The 20,022-nt window shown below is 36.0% G+C and overlaps 1 protein-coding gene across 1 annotated transcript; it reads right to left on the bottom strand.

Moving 5' to 3' along the window:
* Positions 1-3,583: 3,583 nt before the first annotated feature.
* On the bottom strand, positions 3,584-17,187 carry LOC139154214 (vomeronasal type-2 receptor 26-like). The gene is made up of 5 exons (XM_070728644.1): positions 16,964-17,187; positions 16,083-16,374; positions 10,986-11,837; positions 6,474-6,600; positions 3,584-4,488 (listed from the first exon to the last, which is right to left on the bottom strand). Exons 1-5 carry the CDS (start codon positions 17,185-17,187, stop codon positions 3,584-3,586), a joined length of 2,400 nt encoding a protein of 799 aa, XP_070584745.1.
* Between the last annotated feature and the right edge of the window lie 2,835 nt (positions 17,188-20,022).

Below are 20,022 nucleotides of genomic sequence, written 5' to 3'. Positions count from 1 at the left end.
TGTTGTTCCTCTTGAGGCAACTCTGGCATAACTACAAATTCCTGGCTAGAGGCCACCTTAAATGGGATGAACCATGTGCTACTATTGTTAGAATTGTTATATGCTATTTCTGCAAAAAGCAAAAGGTCAGCCCTATTGTCCTGTTGGTAGTACCTGAGGTACTGCTCCAGGACTGCATTAGTTTTTTTGCAAGCCCCATTAGGTTGGGGGTGACAGGAGGATCTTAAGCCCTGGGCAGTTCCTAGCATCTTCAAAAATTCCTGCAGAAACTGTGATGTAAATTGCACTCCTCTATCGGAAATAATGTGCCCAGGTACACTGTACAACATATACACATGTTGTATGAAGAGTTTAGAGAAACACTTTTATAGAGAGAATTTTGGAGCAGAGAACAAAGTGCAATTGTTTTGAAAAAAGACAAGTACAAACCCAAATAAAAGTGTTCTCCCCTACTTTCTGGGTTCTGATTGGGAGTGGCAGATAAGTTAGGAGCTGAGGGGTAGGCCTCTCACAGGGAACTAGGATTTGTTGCTTAAAAGCAATTCCTTGTTCTGGCCCCTTTGAAACATCTAGCTTAAGCCATATAACTTTTGAAATGTGCAGGTGCTCAATGACAGGTTGGTAATAAATAAATAAATAAATAAATGAATGAATGAATGAATGAATGAATGAATGAATGAATGAATAAATGAATAAATGAATAAACGAACAAACAAACAAACAAACAAACAAACAAACAAACAAATGTATTTGTGGATTAAGAGGCCAACCTGGCATTTGTGATTGAAACCTGGATGGCCCCAAGGGGATTCTCCTCTCAGAGTTGTGCCTAGATGGGTTTGAGGTGCTGCATCATATGTGACTCCATGGAAGGCATGGGGGAGTGGAAGTTGTAGTGTGGAAGACCTCTAGTTCTCAAGGCTTTTTACTTCTGAGATAGCTGGGTGTTAGTCCCTTCTTTTGAGGTTGGACCCAGGGGTTCAGGTGGGCATGTTTCTCATGTACCTGCCTCCAAGCTGCATGGCAATGTCCCTGCCTGCTCTACTTGAGGCAATTGACAGGTAGCTGAGTTGGCGGTGGCATCACCCAGTCTTATAAACTTGGGGGACTTCAATCTATCATCACTCAGTGAACCCTTGAAAGTGGCAAAGGAATTCATGGCCTCCATGGCAACCATGGACCTGGTCCAAGTAATTCAGAATCCAACCAATGAAGGGGGATACATGCTCAATATGATATTTCTCTCAGAGCAATGGAGTTAGACGTTAAGGGGCTTAACTAGTGATTCCCTGCTATGGATCTACTTTATGACTCCAATCCTCCATCATAGGGAGGTGGTTTCTATTAGGCAGTTCCACCCCAGATGCCTAATGCACTGAGATGGATTTCATAGGGTGCTTGGGGAATTCCTGGACTCGCTTATATACAATCTGGCAGAGTCTCTCATAAGGGACTAGAATACTGCCTCAATGGAGGCTCTTGATTGGACTGTGTATTTGTGATCTCTCTGTGGCAATAATAATAATAATAATAATAATAATAATAATAATAATAATAATAATAATCAACATCACAACCCCAAGAGACAGCAGAATTGAGGAGAAGCAGCTAGAGAAATTAGTGAAATATGAAGATCTAAAAACTGAGCTGCAACGACTCTGGCATAAGCCAGTGAAAGTGGTCCCAGTGGTACTTGGCACGCTGGGTGCAGTGCCAAAGGATCTTGGCAGAATTGACAAAATCTCCATCTGTCAATTGCAAAAGGCTGCTTTATTGGGATCGGCAAACATAATTCACCCTACATCACACAGTCCTAGGTGCTTGGGAAGCACCTGACTGGTGATGAAATATGAAATCCAGTATATAGTGATCTCGTTTGCTGTGTTGTATTGACATCATCATCATCATCATCATTTATTAGATTTGTATGCCGCCCCTATCCGAGGACTCCAGACTCCCAGAAAACCCCAGTTTACCAAGGAGAGCAAGGGGATGAAACACCAGAAGAGATGGCTGGTGCAGCATTGGAGGTCCAGTAAATCTAGATCTGACCAAACACTGTTAAGATCTTATATTAAAACTTATATAGTGGTGATCAAGGTGGCAAAATGTTCACAACTTTTTGCCCTGATTGTGTTTGCAGAATCTCAAACAGCCACTCTGTTTAGGGTGGCCCGCTCCATCCTTTATATGGAGGAGGTGGTGGAGCCCTTGCAGGGTAGAGCTGAGGAATTTAATCAGTTTCTTGTGGACAAAATTATTCAGATCTGGACTTACCTGGATTCTGACTGGGCAGGATTGACTGAGGTGAATGGGGCTAGTCTTAATCTGGTTGTATGGGATAGGTTTGAACTGGTGATGTCTGATGAAGTGGACAAGGCCATAGGAGCTGTAAGCTCCCCCACCTGTTTATTGGACCTGTGTCCCTCCTTGATGGTTTCAGCCATCAGGGAGGTAACAAGATGCTGGATCCAAATGGTCAATGCTTCACTGAGAGGGGGGCATTTCCTGCCTCTGTTAAAGGAGGTGGTGGTGTATGCTCTCCTAAAGAAGCTTTCTCTGGATCCAGGAAGGTTGTTGACAAAGTGGTGGCATTCCAGGTCCTGTGGTTCTTGAAGCCGATTACCTAGACCCTTACCAGGTGAGATTCATGTCTAGTTACAGCACTGAAACTGCTTTGGTCACACTGATGGATGACCATTTCTTTACACCCCAAAAAAGAAAAAAAGTGAAATTTAACTTTTACCTTGTCTTATAGTCTCATATTAACAGTAATATTTTTCTTTTATATCAATATTATTATAATCTTTAAACTGTGATTTGCTCACATTTATAAATTGTAAATTATTCGAATCTTTTATCAGAAACTTTTACATAAATACATTAATCTTGCAATTTATGCTTACTTCCAACAGTTGCCCCAATCTCATCTTGCATCTGGGCCGGTTCTGATTCCTGCTTCCACTCAGAACTCTGGTATCTATTTATCTACTTGTATTGTTACATTATTTTGAACTGCTATACGGGCAGAAGGTAGGGGCAAATGATAGGACCTCACTCTGCCATCTGGTTCTAGCTTACCTTATGTGTTTTTCCCTAAATAAAACATATGTATGGACAAAGTGAACTAGCAAATCTTAGATTGCCAGAAATACTGGTAAAAAATACTGTACTTTTCCCTTGCTATATATGCTTAAATAAAAAAGAAAGAAAAAAGGGGGGTCTCTTCACTTTATTGTGTGCACATGTTTTTTAATTATATTTTAATATAACTTTAAATTCAAAATTCAGAACTAGTTCATATTTATCACCATTGCTGTGCCCTGAGGTCATGTGATAACTTTTTGCAATTTTCTGAGAAGCAAAGTCAATTGGCAGCTAGATTCAATTAACAGCTGAGGCACTAAGGCTCAGTTGTGGTAGCTACCTAGGATTTTACTTCAGCTTTTGTTTGTTTATGGACTTTTACAGGTAGTAGATTACTCACAATTATTACTTTTTAATCATCATTATAGCTATGAATGATCAGTTGCTGCTGGTTTAGTTGTTGCTAAACAACAACTATATCTTCCTAATATATCAATCATTGTTTCTTGCCTTTCAGTAACTCCCTCTTATTGTTCAGATGAGGTCTCAGAAGAATGATAAAACATTTGGGGAAACAGATGCAGCTCAATAATCCTGCACTGGAAGATAATATGGAAAAGATCTCCACAGCCACCATGTATTTCCCTTTGGTGCTCAGATAAGTTGGAAAAAACAATAGCCAGACACTACAAAAACATAACAAGCTGAAGAATATAAACTTGGTCTCATTAAAACTGTTTGGTAAATTCCGGGATAGAAAAGCCACACTGAAACCAACAATAGCAAGGAAAAGAAGGTAGAGTAAGACACAATAAAACATGAGAGTAGAGCCTACATTACATCCCAGGATGATTTCATCTACCACTAAGTTCATATCAGCATCTGGATATGGGGGTGAGGTTGTGAGCCATACAGTACAAGCAATGACTTGAATGAGGGAACAAGAAACAACAATGTAATTATCTAATTGTTTGCCCAGCCATCTCTTCATCATGGATCCCGGCACTGAGGCCATGAAAACTATAACCACAGTGATGGTTTTGGCCAATATACAAGAAATGGCTACTGAGAAGACAATCCCAAAAGCAGGTTGTTGGAAAAGGCAGGTCATTTTTTCAGGTTGTCCAATGAATAATAAACTGCAAAGGAATGAGAGCACAAGGGAGACAAGAAGAAGGTAGGTAATAGTCCGGTTGTTGGCCTTGACTATGGGAGTGTCCTGGTATTTGATGAAGACCCCAAGCACCACAGTGGCAACGCAAACAAAGACAATTGCCATAATGGCCAAACTGGTCCCTAATGGGTCTTCATAAGACAGGAAAGTTATATGTTTTGGAAGGCACAAGTCATGGTTGTTATTTGAATATTGTCCTTCTGGGCACGGTAAACAATCATCCATGTCTGCAAAAGAAAATTCTCTTATTGCCATGTGGAAGATTGCACATGAATCAAGACATGGTTAATATTGACTGAAAAAAGTTTAGCACATGAATTAATGCATAATATTTCAATGGGAGTCTGTCTAGGAATTATTTTTATTATTTTATTTATTGAATTTCTTCACTATCCATCTCACCTAAATGATTCTGGTCAAATTATAGCAACATAATAAAATAAGATATAAATAATAATAAATAATAATAATAAATAATAATAATAATAAATTACATTTAAAATAAAATAATAAAAGAAAATATAATAATAATAAAACCAAATATTTAAAACTATTTATTTTAAATTGGTTAAAGTTGTAAAGCTGTTCAAAAACATTAAGAAATCAATAGTGATTGAAAGTTTATAATATTCACTCAAATCAAACTGACTTTTACTTTCATCCCTTTCTAATTAATCTAAATTTTCAAACTGATGCAAAATTGGATCTATGTAATTTTGTTTTTTTATTTCAAGTTTTTTTTATATTGTTTATCCCTCTCAATGCATGAATGGTGAGATACCGAGTATCATATATTACAATTAAAATAAACATAATATTATCACACACAATTATTACATTTCATTTCATTTTTTCACATTATTTGCACTTAACCTTTACTATCACTCTTCAGTTCTAAACGTTTTTTCTTACTCTTTCATTTATCTTAATATATTGATATATACATATTATATTTCCCCTCTTATTTCTATATTTTATCTCATCATCCTCTTGTCACTATCATATTCAAAGATGTTATAATAACCAAGTACCCAGAGTATGGAGGAAGAATGGAGAGGCAAATACTGAAAGATGCTTCAAGTCCAGTGTGAAGTTTCCACAATCTATGTGGATATGGGGAGCCATGTCATCTGTTGGTGTTAGACCATTGTGCTTCATTAAGTCCAAAAGTGAACTTGTGCACAATATTCTATTTTTTTGAGTTTCAGCTCTATATGTATCTATGAATTTATATTCATAAATAATAAATAGTTCTAAATATGCTTCCCCACCTCTGCCATCAGACATGGGGGAACTGAAATATCTTCCCCAGGCCTATACTGTTTATGTATGGTATGTTGTGTGCATGTTTTTTTTAAAAAAATTATGGGTTTTTAGCTTTCTAATTATTGAATTTGTATTATATATTGTTTTCTGTTGCTGTTGTGAGCCGCCCCGAGTATGCGGAGAGGGGCGGCATACAAAGTTAATAAATAAATAAATAAATAAATAAATAAATAAATTATATTCCTTGAGATCAATTTTCCATGAAAGGTATTTTCTCACCAGTTCATCTACTACTCATTTACTGTGTTCCAGCACTTTCTTAGTTGTTCAGGCTATTTTCAGCTTCATGCTGCTGATCCTCATCTTCTTATGAGAGGGTTTTTCTAGTCTGAGTGGAGAGATACAGCTCTCCTTGATCTTCCAGATAGTCCTTCATTACTTCACTACCCTCCAGGGTGGCTATGGCTCAAATTTGAGACCTCCATTGAGGAGAGGATGGAGCGGCACCAGAGAGCTTCCTATCCATGCTACTAAAACACCAGAAGTACAACTAGAGGATCTATGTAATTTTGCGATTGTTATGATACATCAACAATTGTGTTTACACCCATAGATATGGGAAAGTGGATGTGTGCAAATGAGAATGTATATATGATTAGAAAGAGCAAATATCCAAACAAATAATTTTCATAGCCTATGCTTTCTTTTAGGGTCTTGATCTGGTTTTATCACTATCCATTGGGCTTATATCTGTTTTATGGCTTATAGTACAAAGTTCCTTGTTTGTCAAATAACCAGGAGGCTATTAAGGAAGGAGACAGGAAGTTTTATTTTATTTCACCCATTTAAGCTTTTCCCCCTGTATATAATTAGACGTTTTCTCTTGAATACCCTTCCACCCTTATTTGCACGGACCAATTAATTCTTTAAAGACAATGCATCTTACCCTTATAACTTGTAATCCTTCCTTCTGGACATGGAAGACACTTGTAGCAACAATATGGCTTTCCTTCTATTTTGGCCCTACTATAACCAGGATTACAATTATCATTACACATGGAAAGAGGACTTTCCTGAACGAAAGAGAAAATAAAATGAAGAATTGGTTTGGAGCTATTGGCATGCTATGATTGTTTGATTTTTGCAAATAAAGCAAAATTAATTTATTTTGTCCAATACACATTGACGGTTTTAGTGGGTGTGTGTGTGTATATATGACGGTCTTGGTATATTCGAGTTTCTTCCTGTGTAGGATTTGGAAAGAAACCCGAATATACCAAGACCATCATACCGTCATACAAATCTAACTAATAAATACCTGTACCCGTGAAAATCTACGAAAACACACACGCACATATATATATAACTTCAGCCTGATGATGGTGGATGTGATTTCACCGAAACACTCAAAATATTACACGGGGCAAAACCCAAACTCAGAACAATCTACATACATATACCTGTGAAAATCTACAAACACACACACACACACACACACACACACACACACATATATATGTAGATTGTTCTGAGTTCGGGTTTTGCCCCATGTAATATTTTGAGTGTCTATGCGACGTTTCGGTGAAATCACATTCACCATCATCAGGCTGAAGTTATAAGCTTCGTGCTGCTGTAAATAAAGAATGTTTGCAACTGCCATTTGTTCCTTATATATAGTGTTGGGGGTGGAGATCAACTTCCCTTTCTGGATGTCCTAATCTATAAAAAACCCAATGGCACCCTAGGACACACCATCTACCAAAAGAAAACCCACACCAACTGTTATCTAAATGCACACTCCCACCACCACTCCGCACAGATCACCTCAGTAGCCAAAACTCTCATCACCAGAACCAAACGCCTAGCTGACCATGAGCACTTAAAAACTGAATTGAACAAACTCAAAGATGTATTAATTTCTAATGGATTTGAAAGGAAAACAGTTACAAACCTAATCAAAAAAGAGACATACCCCAAAAATCAAGACCAAGAACAGGATAATGGCACCACCCTCCTCCCTTACATCAAGGGCACCACAGACAAAATTAGTAAAATTCTACACAAACATAATATCAAAACTTCATTTGTCATAACCAAAAAATATCAAACATCCTAAGAAACCCAAAAGATAAAATCCAACTCGAAAACCAAGGAATCTATGAAATCCCTTGCAAAACATGTGCAGCCACATACATTGGACAAACTAATCGAAGAGTAAACGCACACATTGCAGAACATAAGAATGTAGTCAAAAAAGAAGAAAAAACTTCCTCCCTTGTCCAGCACATTAAAAAAACAGGGCACAAAATTGACTTTGAAAAAACTAAATTACTTTCCAAAACAGAAAATGTATACAGAAGAATAATTATGGAAGCCATAGAGAAAGAAAAGTACCCCCTCAGCATGAACAAATGCGATGACACATCCCGCCTACCAGAAACCATCCTTAAACAAAAAAACATATCATAATCATCACCATGTTAATCCTTCAACTAAATGTGATTTCACCAACCAATCAAATCATTAAAACATAGTCACCCAATCTATTTGCTACATTCAAACCAAATCTCCACCCACAACACTATATATAAGGAACAAATGGCAGTTGCAAACATTCTATATTTACAGCAGCACGAAGCTTATAACTTCAGCCTGATGATGGTGAATGTGATTTCACCGAAACGTCACATAGACACTCAAAATATTACACGGGGCAAAACCCGAACTCAGAACAATCTACATACATATACTTGTGAAAATCTACATATATGTGTGTGTGTGTGTGTGTTTGTGTATGTGTGTTTGTGTGTGTGTGTGTGTGTGTGTGTGTTTTCGTAGATTTTCACGGGTACAGGTATGACGGTCTTGGTATATTCGGGTTTCTTCCCATGTAGGATTTGGAAATTTCTGGTGACATTTCGACGAGGTCCCACTCGTCATCTTCAGGCTGGTGTTTCTGTCCTTGTTCTTAGGCGAACACTGCGAGACCTGAGCTGCCTTCCTTCTATAAATACTGGTGGCTGGGTGTGGTTTGATGGCTCAGCAATTGTCTGCTGTATAGAAACTTCCTGGTGAGTCAGTGGGGTAACATCTGGGGTCGTTGATGTAGCTGAGGTATGCCAATTAGTTAATGGTTGTAGATTAGGCGTGATATCCTGAGTAGTTGGAACTTGCAGGCTACTTGATTGTTTTGCAATTTGTGTTCTGAGTCTGGTTTCTGGTGTTCTGAGAGCTGGTTTCCAGATGTCTGGTAAGCGGGAGGTATCATCCCGCTTGTTCATATTTTGGGGATGGCTTCCATGATTATTCTTTTGCTGTAGTGTTCTGTTTTGGAAATAAATTGGGACTGTCAAAATCAATTTCATGTCCTGTAGTTTTGAAGTATTGGAAAAGGGAGGAGGTTTTTTCTTTTTTCTTTAATGCATTCTTATGTTCTGCAACACGTGCATTTACTCTCCTGTTAGTTTGTCCAATATATGTGGCTGGGCAGATTTTACACGGTATTTGATAAACTCCCTGGTTTTTTAGTTGGATATTGTCTTTCGGGTTTCTTAGAATGTTAGCTATTTTTTTAATCTCTACCAAAGGCTGTCTTGATGTTCTGTTTGAGGAGAATTTTACTGATTTTATCTGTGGTGCCTTTGATGTAAGGGAGGAGGACGATGCCATTGTCCTGTTCTGATATTTAAATTAATCTATTGTTTCCAAATCCTAAAGAGTGTATACTGACTAAACCAAGGCTCCCCAATCTTTTTGACCCTAGGGACTACTACATTCATAATTTTAAACCCCACAGACCACTAATATGAATCCAGAATGCCACTTCCTGAAGCGCCTGGACTCCCAGTGATGGGAGGGAGTCCTTCAGTCATTCCATTCATCTCTTTCTTTCTCTCTCTCTCCCCCACTCTCCTTTTCTCTCCACCCTCTCTTCTGTCTCTCTCTCTCTTCTCTCTCCCCCTGTCTTTGTCCCTATCTCTATCTCTTGCTCTTACTCATCTCTTTCCCCCCTTTCTTTTTCTCTCATCTCCCCCTCCCTCCCTCATTCTTTCTCATCTCTCTCTACCACTTCTATGTCTCTCTCATCTCTTTATATCTCTCTCTGACACATATATCTTTCTCTCATACATCCTCTCTTTTTCTCTCTCCCAGTCTATCCTTCTTTCTCTCCTCTCTCTTTCTCTTTCTCTCTCTTTCATCTCTCTTTCCTACTCTCTCTCTCATCTCTCTCCTGCTCTGTGTGTGTGTCTCTCTCTCTTGCTTGCTTTCTCTCTGACATCTCTCTCCTCCTCTCATTATTTCCCTCTCTTTCTCTATTGCTCTCCCCTCTCTTTCATCTCTCCCTCACCATCTCTTTCTCTCCTCCTCTTTCTTTCTCTTTCTCTCATCTCTTTCTTCCACTCTCTTGTCCCCCTCTCTCTCATCTGTCCCCTCTCATCTCTTTGTCTCTCTTCCTCTCTTCCTCCATCTCTCTCTCCTTCTATCTTTTGCTCTCTCTCTGTTCTCTCTTCTCTTTCTCTCTTTCTCTTTCTCATCTCTCTCCCCTCCTGTCTCCCTGTCTCCCTTTCTCCCTCTCTTTCTCATAGTTCTTTCTCTGCCCTTTCTTTTTCTCTGTCTGTCTGTCTCATTCAGATTCTCTGGCACTCTCTGGATCTCATAGGTGCTCCTTCAACCTTCATTCATTCATTCAACTTCTGTGCTGACCAATCCCACTGAATGGGAGGGGCAGGCCAGCCACTAATGGGATCAGCTGACAGGAAGACACAGTAGAGGGAAGAATGAGGTGCAGGTTGCTGACACCCATTGCTTCAGCCCACCTGCACTGCCTCCCCCTTGCACTATTACCTCATTCCAGCAGGCGAGGGCTTCATGGAACTTCTTCTATGGCAGAGATTTCCAACCCAACCAAGAACTGGCTGGCCATTCCCACATTCCAAAACTCTAGTCACAAGACTGACCATTAGTCATCCTGGAGCAGCTCCTCCACCTCATGGACAACCATTGGTGCACAGACCATTGGTTGGTGACCTGTGGACTAAACTATTTAAATAGTGCAAGGAATCACTTTTTAAACATTCAAAATGAGGAATGAACTATCTGAAAATCTATACAATATATACACAGTATGTTATACCTGGCTAAATCTTGTGGGCCATGTAATGGAACCTTCCTGTATGTAGAATGTTTTAGAAGAGAAAGAGTTTGGGTCCATCCATCCAACTTTGACTTTTGTAAATGTGTTATTTGAGTAAGTGATCCAGTTGAAAATATCAAATCCTACATTTATATGCCCACTGTCATCAAAGGAAATGTTTTCCCCAACATTGTTTTCAAAGAAAGTATTTCTGAAAAATTTATGGAACTAAATTGGGGAGAAGGTAGAGAGAAAATGAAGTCATGTCTAATCTCAAAAAACACCAATAACAATAAAAACATTTCACATTTACATAGTTAGTACCTGCCATGGCTGTTCATCTAGTCCTTTTTGTCTTATCTCTTTCATCTTTACTCTCTGTTTTGACTTGGATGAAATTATTGCATGCAAAGCATGTGCCATAATGTAAACTGCATTGTAGATACTGTAACTGTGGCCAGACATGTTTGTGTCAAACACAGTCCCAGGCAGAGTTCCCAACTTTTCCTCCCCAGTGCAGATCTCCTTATCTCTTTCCTCTACAGGGGAATTTGCGAAATCACAATTAAAAGCATCTTTCCAGAAGATTTGGATAAAACTATCCCTATTTTCTGATAGAGGGTTTCTTTCCTTCTGAAATTTCTGGAATCCCCTAGGATAGTTTGTGTGAACAGCAAATGATAGAGCCCCATGGAGGAAATGTAGGTCCCAATCTCTGATAAAACCAGGAGATGCAAAATCCATTTGGGCTGTCATAATCCAAACTCGACTGTCAAATGATACACCATAAAATTGTGCAAAAACAAACATTGACCTTAAGAAACTAATAGTATGTATTTCACCTTGTATAATGACAGTATTGGCAGTACTTTCTCTGACCATGCGTGAAGTCTCAAACCATTTGATTGCTTTTTCAGCAATATGACTTGAAAAAGATATTTGGGGTAATTTTTCTAAGAAGTCTACACAAATACCCTTCTGAGAATAGATGGGAAGTATATCATGTACAAATAAATCTGCATTGTCACCATTTGACACTATCACACCAATCCAGCTCCACTTGAAATGCAGGAGTAATTCAAGAATGCCCATATAGTGACGGGTCACATTTGGAAACATCTGATGGAAGAAATCTTTGGTTTTATCATTTATTACTGGAAAAGAGCCATAACTGATCTTAGGATAGAAATATATAGGAAAATGGTGAGGGACATGACAATCAGTATTGTGATAGATTCAACTGAAAGAGAACGAAGTTTTCTCTTCATTGCTCTCCATGTCACATTTAGCTGAATTTTATACATTTCTTGTTGTAAAAGAGAAAAAAATAATCCTTATCCAAAAATCTATACAATTATGCAAGAAATACAGTGACTTTCAAAGTCCTTAAAAATGTTTTGGAGCCTATTATTATTATTATTATTATTATTATTATTATTATTATTATTATTATTATTATTATGTATTTTTATAATTTTTCATAGACAAACATGACAAACACAACATATAACATTAAATGGAGCTCCAATTAAAATAGAAGTCTTCATGTACAAAAAGAAAAAGGATCTTGTTATTATTTAAGACCATCTCAAAAATGTGTAAAAAATATCTGTTGTAACACACTACATAAAAGCACATCTAAAAATATATGAAATTATATTAAAATTCTTAATTTGCAAATTAAATCAAGCACAAGTAAAGAAGATAAAAGAAAAAAATATCACATTTGTATTATAAAAAATCACAATCTAATATATTTTTTCTATTAAGTTCAATTTTTTTAAAAAAAATAATATATCAATAAACTTATATCTATTTTACCTTCTTGAATTAGGTTTGGGGGACTTATAGCTTCAATCAGAGATATCCATTCTGGCATGACTAAGAAATGATCTTTTTTTATGTCATTCCAGACTTCTATAAGTGCCTTTCTAATTATATGTCTCTTGAGATAAGAATGTGTTTTGTACTTTTCAGACCATATGAAAGCATGCCACCCTATCATTAAACCGTGACCTTCTAAATTTAATAACCTTCTATCCAAGTTAAACCTGCTGCTTGATAATACAACTTCCAATTTAGGAGGGCAAGGCCTCCTCTTTCCTTTACATCTTCTAATGCACACTGTTTTATTCTAGGTTTTTTATCTTGCCATATAATTTTTTTTGTTATCCTCATTAATTCTTTTAAAAAAATCTCTTCCTGGGTTTATGAGGATTACTTGAAATAAAAACAGAACTTTGGGTAAGATGTTCATCTTAATTGTAGAAATTCTACCTAATAATGATAGTTGAAAGTTGTTCCGAGTTACTAGATCCTTTTTAATTTGCTTTAAAAGTTTCATATAATTATTTTGGCTGTTTGAGTAGAATATATAGCATCAATTATATTGAAAAATTTAGTTCCAAAATTCATTTTATTCAGTTGTAGTTTCATAAAGGACCAGTCAACATTGTCAAATGCTTTTTTTGCGTCTAAAAATATTAATGCCATTTGTTTTTCTGGGTGTTGTTCATAGTATTCTAATGTGTTTATAATTGTCCTCAAGTTATTTTTAATCTGCCTGTCCAGTAAAAAAAACCATTTTGATCTTCATGTATTATTCCAGTCATAATGTTTTTTAGTCTGTAAGCGTATATCAAGACAAAAATTTTGTAGTCTACATTTAATAATGAAATTGGTCTATAGTTTTGAATTTTTTCCTTCTCGGTATCTTGTTTATGTATTAAAGACATTAAAGCTTCTGACCAGGTTTTGAGGATTTTACCATCTAAGATTATATTATTAAAGATCTCTAACACATTAGTTATAAGTATGTTGCTATTTAACTTATATAATTCCGCCGGTAAGGCATCAGGGCCAGTAGCCTTATTTTTTTTTTTGTCTCTTAAGTACTTGTTGTAATTCAACCATTGTAAATGGAGCATTGAGTTTCTGTTGTTGTAAATCTATTTCTAAATTGCTTAATATTTTATAATATTATATAGTCAATTATTATAATCTTAACTGTTTAACTTAATATATGTATTAGTAAATAGAGTAAAAGTACTTAATATATTTATATGTCAAAATATAATTCAAAATTAGAAAAAGAGAAAAAATAAGTTAAAAGTATCAATTATGCAATTATTCAAAATTAAGAGAAAATATATAAAAATTGTATTATATATCTAAAAGAGAAAAGGAAAAAACCAAAGGAATTAAGAAGAGTTAAGAAAGTGTATCAATAGTCCTTAAAATAATTTATATAAGTTCCCAAATGTATGCAACTTATTTTTCAATGTAAAAATGCAAAAACATAATATCTGAACATTAAATCAGTTATTACAATTATTATTAATAAGAAAAAGAGAGAAAAAAAAGGAAATTTCCAGATATATCTGTTGGTTAGGCAATATAGAAATTTTAAAAAATCAATATTTAAACACTGATTCAATTCATTTAAGAAACTAATTAAATTCATACAGTTATTTATAGGTCTATTTTAGCCAATCACTTATTATACTTAAAGAAAAAAGAGAAAGAAAAAAAATCAAACTATATCTAGGAGGGGCAGGGGTTTGCCAAGGAAAAGGGAGGAGAAAACAAATTAGCAGTTCATTTTTACTTTGAATATGTTTCCATAAAAAAAAATTCACCACTGTAGTTGTAAAAAAAAGCAAAAGGAATGCTTAGTAGCAATCTTCAATTATATTCTAATAATCCAAGCTTCTTCTTTTGTTCGTCGAAATAAGACAACTTGATCTTACCGTTGTTTAAAAATATGTCAATGTCCAACGTCTATATAATTTCTAAAGAGCTGATTTTAAAGTATTAGGCAGTCCTTATTTATCCCTTTATAATCCAATTATAGACAAATTGTAAAATGTAATCCAAATTGTAAAGCAAAAATGTAGGTTAAGTAGTGTCCAGGTTAAATTCTAATCAAGTTCAGGCTAGTAAAAAGTAAAATAGAAAAAAAAGCAAGAGAAGTTTCTTCAATTCAAACTGCAAATGGCTTAAAGTAACTTGAAATATTTTATTCCCTATGGTTTAATAAATCCAAAAACAGAAAAAGCAAAAAGAGAGAAAAGTCTTATACTAAATCCAGATAAATCCAAATAAATCCTTAGTAAATCCAGGTAAAATTCCAAATATGTTGAAATGTGTCTAACCCTTTGTCTTCCCTTAATCCTTTGTCTTCATGGAATGTTAAGTCTCCATCTTGTATAGTAATTTTCCTGTTGTCACTGTTGTTACTGTTGATACATAGATCCACACAAGAGGGAGGAAACCAGTGGTTTTAATCCTTAATTTCCAAAATAGAGTTCTATCCAGTCCTTATTCCCTCAGTTCTAATATGTTTGATTGAACTTTACAGGAATAAGATTACATAAAAAGTTTGAAATCCATTCGATCTTATGCTCTGATGTAATCACAATAATTATATGAGGAAATGCTGTTCCGATTATTGTTTTTTTTAATCCACTCAAACCAGCAAGTTGTTTTAACTTTCTTCTTCACCTTAATTAATTATAGATGATTGAAAATATTCTATCTTAATTAGTTTCATACGTATAATAGTCTCTTTACCTTCTTTCTTCTCCGTTGTTCTAAACATTCTGTCAGACTTCTTTGTCTTTTCTTTCCTTCCTCTTTGGTGGAGTTGCCGCTATGGCCGGGCACCAGACATTCGGGCCCCGGATCTTTGTCTCTGGCACTGCGGGGTATTGGTGGGTACCATCTGGATGCTCAGAAACCCCCTTTTCTATATCAGACTCTCCGGGTCCAATCGAATCACTGTGGGTGCGACTGCCAGGGCAAAACGGAGGTCTGGGGACAGAGCTCTGTCTGCAGCCTCCTGACGCAGCTCAGCTGCCATCCGGAAGTATTATTATTATTATTATTATTATTATTATTATTATTATTATTAATTAGATTTGTATACCGCCCTTCTCTGAAGACTCATGAGTTCCTGGGATAAGAGCATGAATTGACTTAGAGATTAGAAGATATGGAATGAGTTCATTTATTATCTTCTGATCCATGGTAGATTTCGCATTATGTTACTATTGGTTTGCCCCAAGCAAACATGCTTGCTTTGTGAACATGCTCAGTTGGCATGCATGCCTGCCTTCTACGCATGCACCCAGCCTTCTGCGCATGAGCTTTGCTCATGCATGCTCCTTCCACACATCCTTAAAAATTTGCATAAATAGGATGGCTTATACCCAGGCCACAATTTCTACTAATTGGTCCAAACGGCTTAATACCACCTTAGCTTCTGACCCTTCACATTACAAATAAAGATTAAACAACCATCAAGTCATTACAGAAACAAAAAGTCAGAAACTTTCCATTTTGTAATAGCCAGGTCCAAAATCATACTTAAATTTAAGGAACCTTGGTCTTCCTCGTGGTATTTTGACCCATACAACTAACCTGTGGAATTTTATAAGTGCTTAAGATGTTTGTCATGTAGAGACAAACTTGAGAATTAGGTCCCCCAATGACTCCCACAATGTTATTGTGAATATCACATTTGTAGTTGGGGATGAATTTGTCCTTTGTGGATAGAAGTTCCATCGAAGCAAGGTAGGTCCATTTTGCAAAAAAGTGGCTATTTAAAATGTGGAAGCCCAAACTCATATTAGGTAAGAGTTGGGTTTGCTCACTGATTTCATTCACAGCAAAAACCAAGGCCAAGATGTGCTGGTAATTCTGAGTCAATAGCCTATATCAAAAGAAAGAGTTTCAAGCTAGGTATATTTTGTAGATGGTAAAACTCATTCTATCTAGAAATAGTGTTGTGAATATAAGGCACTTCAAGTCAACAATTGGAGCAATCAACCTTATGTACTGTAGAAAACATATATGATGAAGGGCAGTATGGTGTTCTAGCACTTCAATTAGATTAAAAGATGTTACCTCTTACCTTTCATGGTCCTATCATCTTTCTCATAATCTAAGCTTTTGTATTTTATGCCTCAATTGAATTTATTTAACTTAATGAGTTTTGCAGCTATTCCTACCAATATGAAAACCAAATAGTTGATTTCTCCCCCTCCCAATTATCCTAGTTTATACTTCTGTATATTCAGCAAAATACAAGAATTGAAAATAACCACATAGGGACTTAAAATTCAATTGCAAATACGGTTGATCACATTTCTTATAAGATTCTGTTTCCTTCCTCAACTCAGCACCCAAATTGTAGATTTAAATACAGATTGCATAAATAATTGAGAAATGTTATCTACCAAAAAAACAACATTCATTTTATTTGCAAATGAACTACTTACAGTACTTACTAAACTACTTACACGAGGTCATCAAAACTCTCCTCTGAAGGCTGCTTCTGAAAACTGATAGGACTCAAAAAAATATAGATCTGAGAGAGAATGCCTGCTATGATGAAATCGCCTGGTTGGTAATACTTGTGGAGAATAGAAAGAGGTTCACCAACAGGGCATTTAGCAATAGAAACCTTACTTGAAGCACGAGGAAGTGTTACAATAACTATGATCAAGGTCACCAATATAACCATTTTGTCTGAGATTTTCTGCCTTATTCCAAATTGTCTGCGTCGTCATTCAAATGTGAATGCTGGAAATCAAAAGTCAACTTTCATCTTCTTCAAAAATGTTCCCAGAACTCTGCAACATTGACCAACAATGATCATAGTGGTGTAATTCTACCTGTCTCTATTATTACTTCTGTATGAGACATAAAGCATAAGTATAGATAACTGTTGAATTATCCTATTGCCCATAGAGAATATTGAAAGGCGTTAATTATAGTTATTGCATAATTGTAGTGGTATGAAGAAATAAATACCAACTTGGAATTATGAAATCTACAATATGTCCAGATTTATGTTTCTCACAACTTAGTTAGCATCTTCCAAATCTTATTCATTTTAAATAATAAGAAACATATCTGTACTCTAATTACTCATGTTAAATTCCACAATCTATAAATTTTTAGTTAAATTCTTTGAAATCCAAAACATGCTCGTTCTGGAAAAGATTTTTATCTTTCAGAAAGCAAAACAAATTAGTATGTTTTCCTTGATTTGATGGTGTCCTTTTGAATTACCATTTTTTTCTCTATATATTAATTTTTTATTTTATTTATTTATTTTATTTGTCATACAAATATAATATTGTATTGTAGTATGTTTAACATAATACAAGTATAAAGTAGAGATACAAAAGATAAAAAGACATTAGGAGAGGAACGGTAGGCACAAAGGTGCACTTATGCACACCCCTTAGAAAAGGGGAGAGGTCTATTATAGATAATGTAAGGTTGAAGATTTTGGGATTGGGGGAAGAAACAACAGAGTCCGGTAGTGAATTCCAGGCATTGACCACTTTATTGCTGAAATTGTGTTTTCTGCAGTCTCGTTTGGAGCGATTTACATTTAGTTTGTATCTATTGCATGCTCTTGTGCTGTTGTTAAAGATGAAGTAGTCGCCAACAGGGAGTACATTGTGATGTATGATTTTAAGAACAATGGTTAAATCAGTTTGGAGGCAGCATAGCTGTAAATTTTCTAAACATAGTAATTGAAGTCTGGAGGAGTAAGGTAATTTGTTGCGTGAGGAGGAGTGGAGGACTCTTCTTGTGAAGTATTTCTGGACTCCTTCAATTGTATTAATGTCTGTTATGCAGTGAGGATTCCATACAGGTGAGCTGTATTCAAGAATTGGTCTGACAAATGTTTTGTATGCTCTGGTTAGTAGATCGGGGCTTCTAGAGAAGAAGCTGCATAGAATTAAGTTTGTGACTCTTAGTGCTTTTTTGGCAATGCTGTTGCAGTGGGCTCGGGCACTTTGGTCATTGGAAATGAGTACTCCAAGGTCTTTGACTGAGTGAGGGTCTTCTGCGAGTTCAGTTTGTCCAAGTGTGTATTTAGTATTCGGATTCTTTGCGTAGGACAGAGCATTTGTTGGATGAGATTTGCAGTTGCCAGTTGTTAGACCATTCATCTACCTTCCTTTGGAAGGGTAGAAGTATTATCGGAGTTATTAAATAGCTTAATATCATCAGCAAAAGAACACAGTTGCTTGTGATATTGTCACAGAGATTGTTTATGTAGAGTATAAAGAGAGTGGGTCCTAGGACACTGCCTTGGGGAACGCCACTGTAAACTGGAGCAGGATTAGATATGGCATTACCTATTTTGACCACCTGTTGTCTGTTTGACAGGAACGCTGATATCCAATTATTAGATTACTATAATACTATGATAAATATTTAAGAAATGAAGATTTTAAAGCATGGATTTATTAATAGTTGTGTTTTAATAGTAATGGATTTTGCTTTTCTTTTATTATTAATTTCTTTTAATAAAAAAGAAGGGAATTATTTTCCCTATTAGTTAGGAAAAGGTTGTATAAGGTTTTTTAGTTTCTTTTAAGAAGAATGTATAAGAAGGAGGAGTAGGCATGTAAGAGGATAATGATATTAATTGAAACATAAAATAACAGAATAACATAGTGGGAAGGGACCTTATTCTGCCCCAGCACCAAGCCCCAAATAATTACGCAACAAGTTGTCTTAGGTGACATTTGTGCTCAGGCATGAAAATGTGCCACTCAGACACTATACTTTTCTGCCCACACCAAAAAATAATTAGAGGGAACATTGCCTGGGAGTACCATGACCTGACACAGTTGTCTTCCAAGACTGGGTGGAACAAACTCCCTTTCCATTGACACATGGATTGTGCCACTGAAATTGTCCCTGAAACAAAGTTGTCAAAACTGAAGTTATACTCCATAATGCCCTGAGAGCTAGACAAAGTGAGCTTCATAAACAAAAATTTAGAGCACAGCTTCATCCAACCCACCAAGTCATTGCCCAGGTACTGTTCTGGAAAAAGAAGGATGACTTGTTTATGCATGGCTAAACACAGTGTGTATGAACAATATGTACTGACTTCCCCTCATGAAAGACAGACAAACTTTATTCCCAATTCAACTTATCTGCCATATTCTATTTCTTGATACAAGGATGTAGCAGGCCCACAACTTGAAACATTAATTGTCATGGCAACACAATGATAGTGGAGTTGAAGAGATACATCAATCAGTCTTTTGTGTACAACAAATGTTGTGCTGAAATGGATATGTATCTATTATTCTAGGAAAAGTCCCTTTGATATGGATATGATGCTATTAATTTAATTCACACATAAATATTTTTAAATCTGGATGCAATTCATTTTTTTCTGCACTATTACAAAGGAGCTTCAACTACCGCAGATGGTTACCTTCCCTGTAATTAGTAAAATGACTATGATTAATTTTACTTTTTCTTCAGTCCTCAATAAGACGTAGTGGCTGGAAAAAGAACAATGAAATAAGACTTGGAT

The sequence above is a fragment of the Erythrolamprus reginae genome, chromosome Z (assembly GCF_031021105.1).
Source record: "Erythrolamprus reginae isolate rEryReg1 chromosome Z, rEryReg1.hap1, whole genome shotgun sequence".
NCBI classification, from domain to species: domain Eukaryota; kingdom Metazoa; phylum Chordata; class Lepidosauria; order Squamata; family Dipsadidae; genus Erythrolamprus; species Erythrolamprus reginae.
The sequence above is the reverse complement of the archived record's forward strand: the minus strand, read 5'-3'. Positions and strand labels throughout refer to the sequence as shown.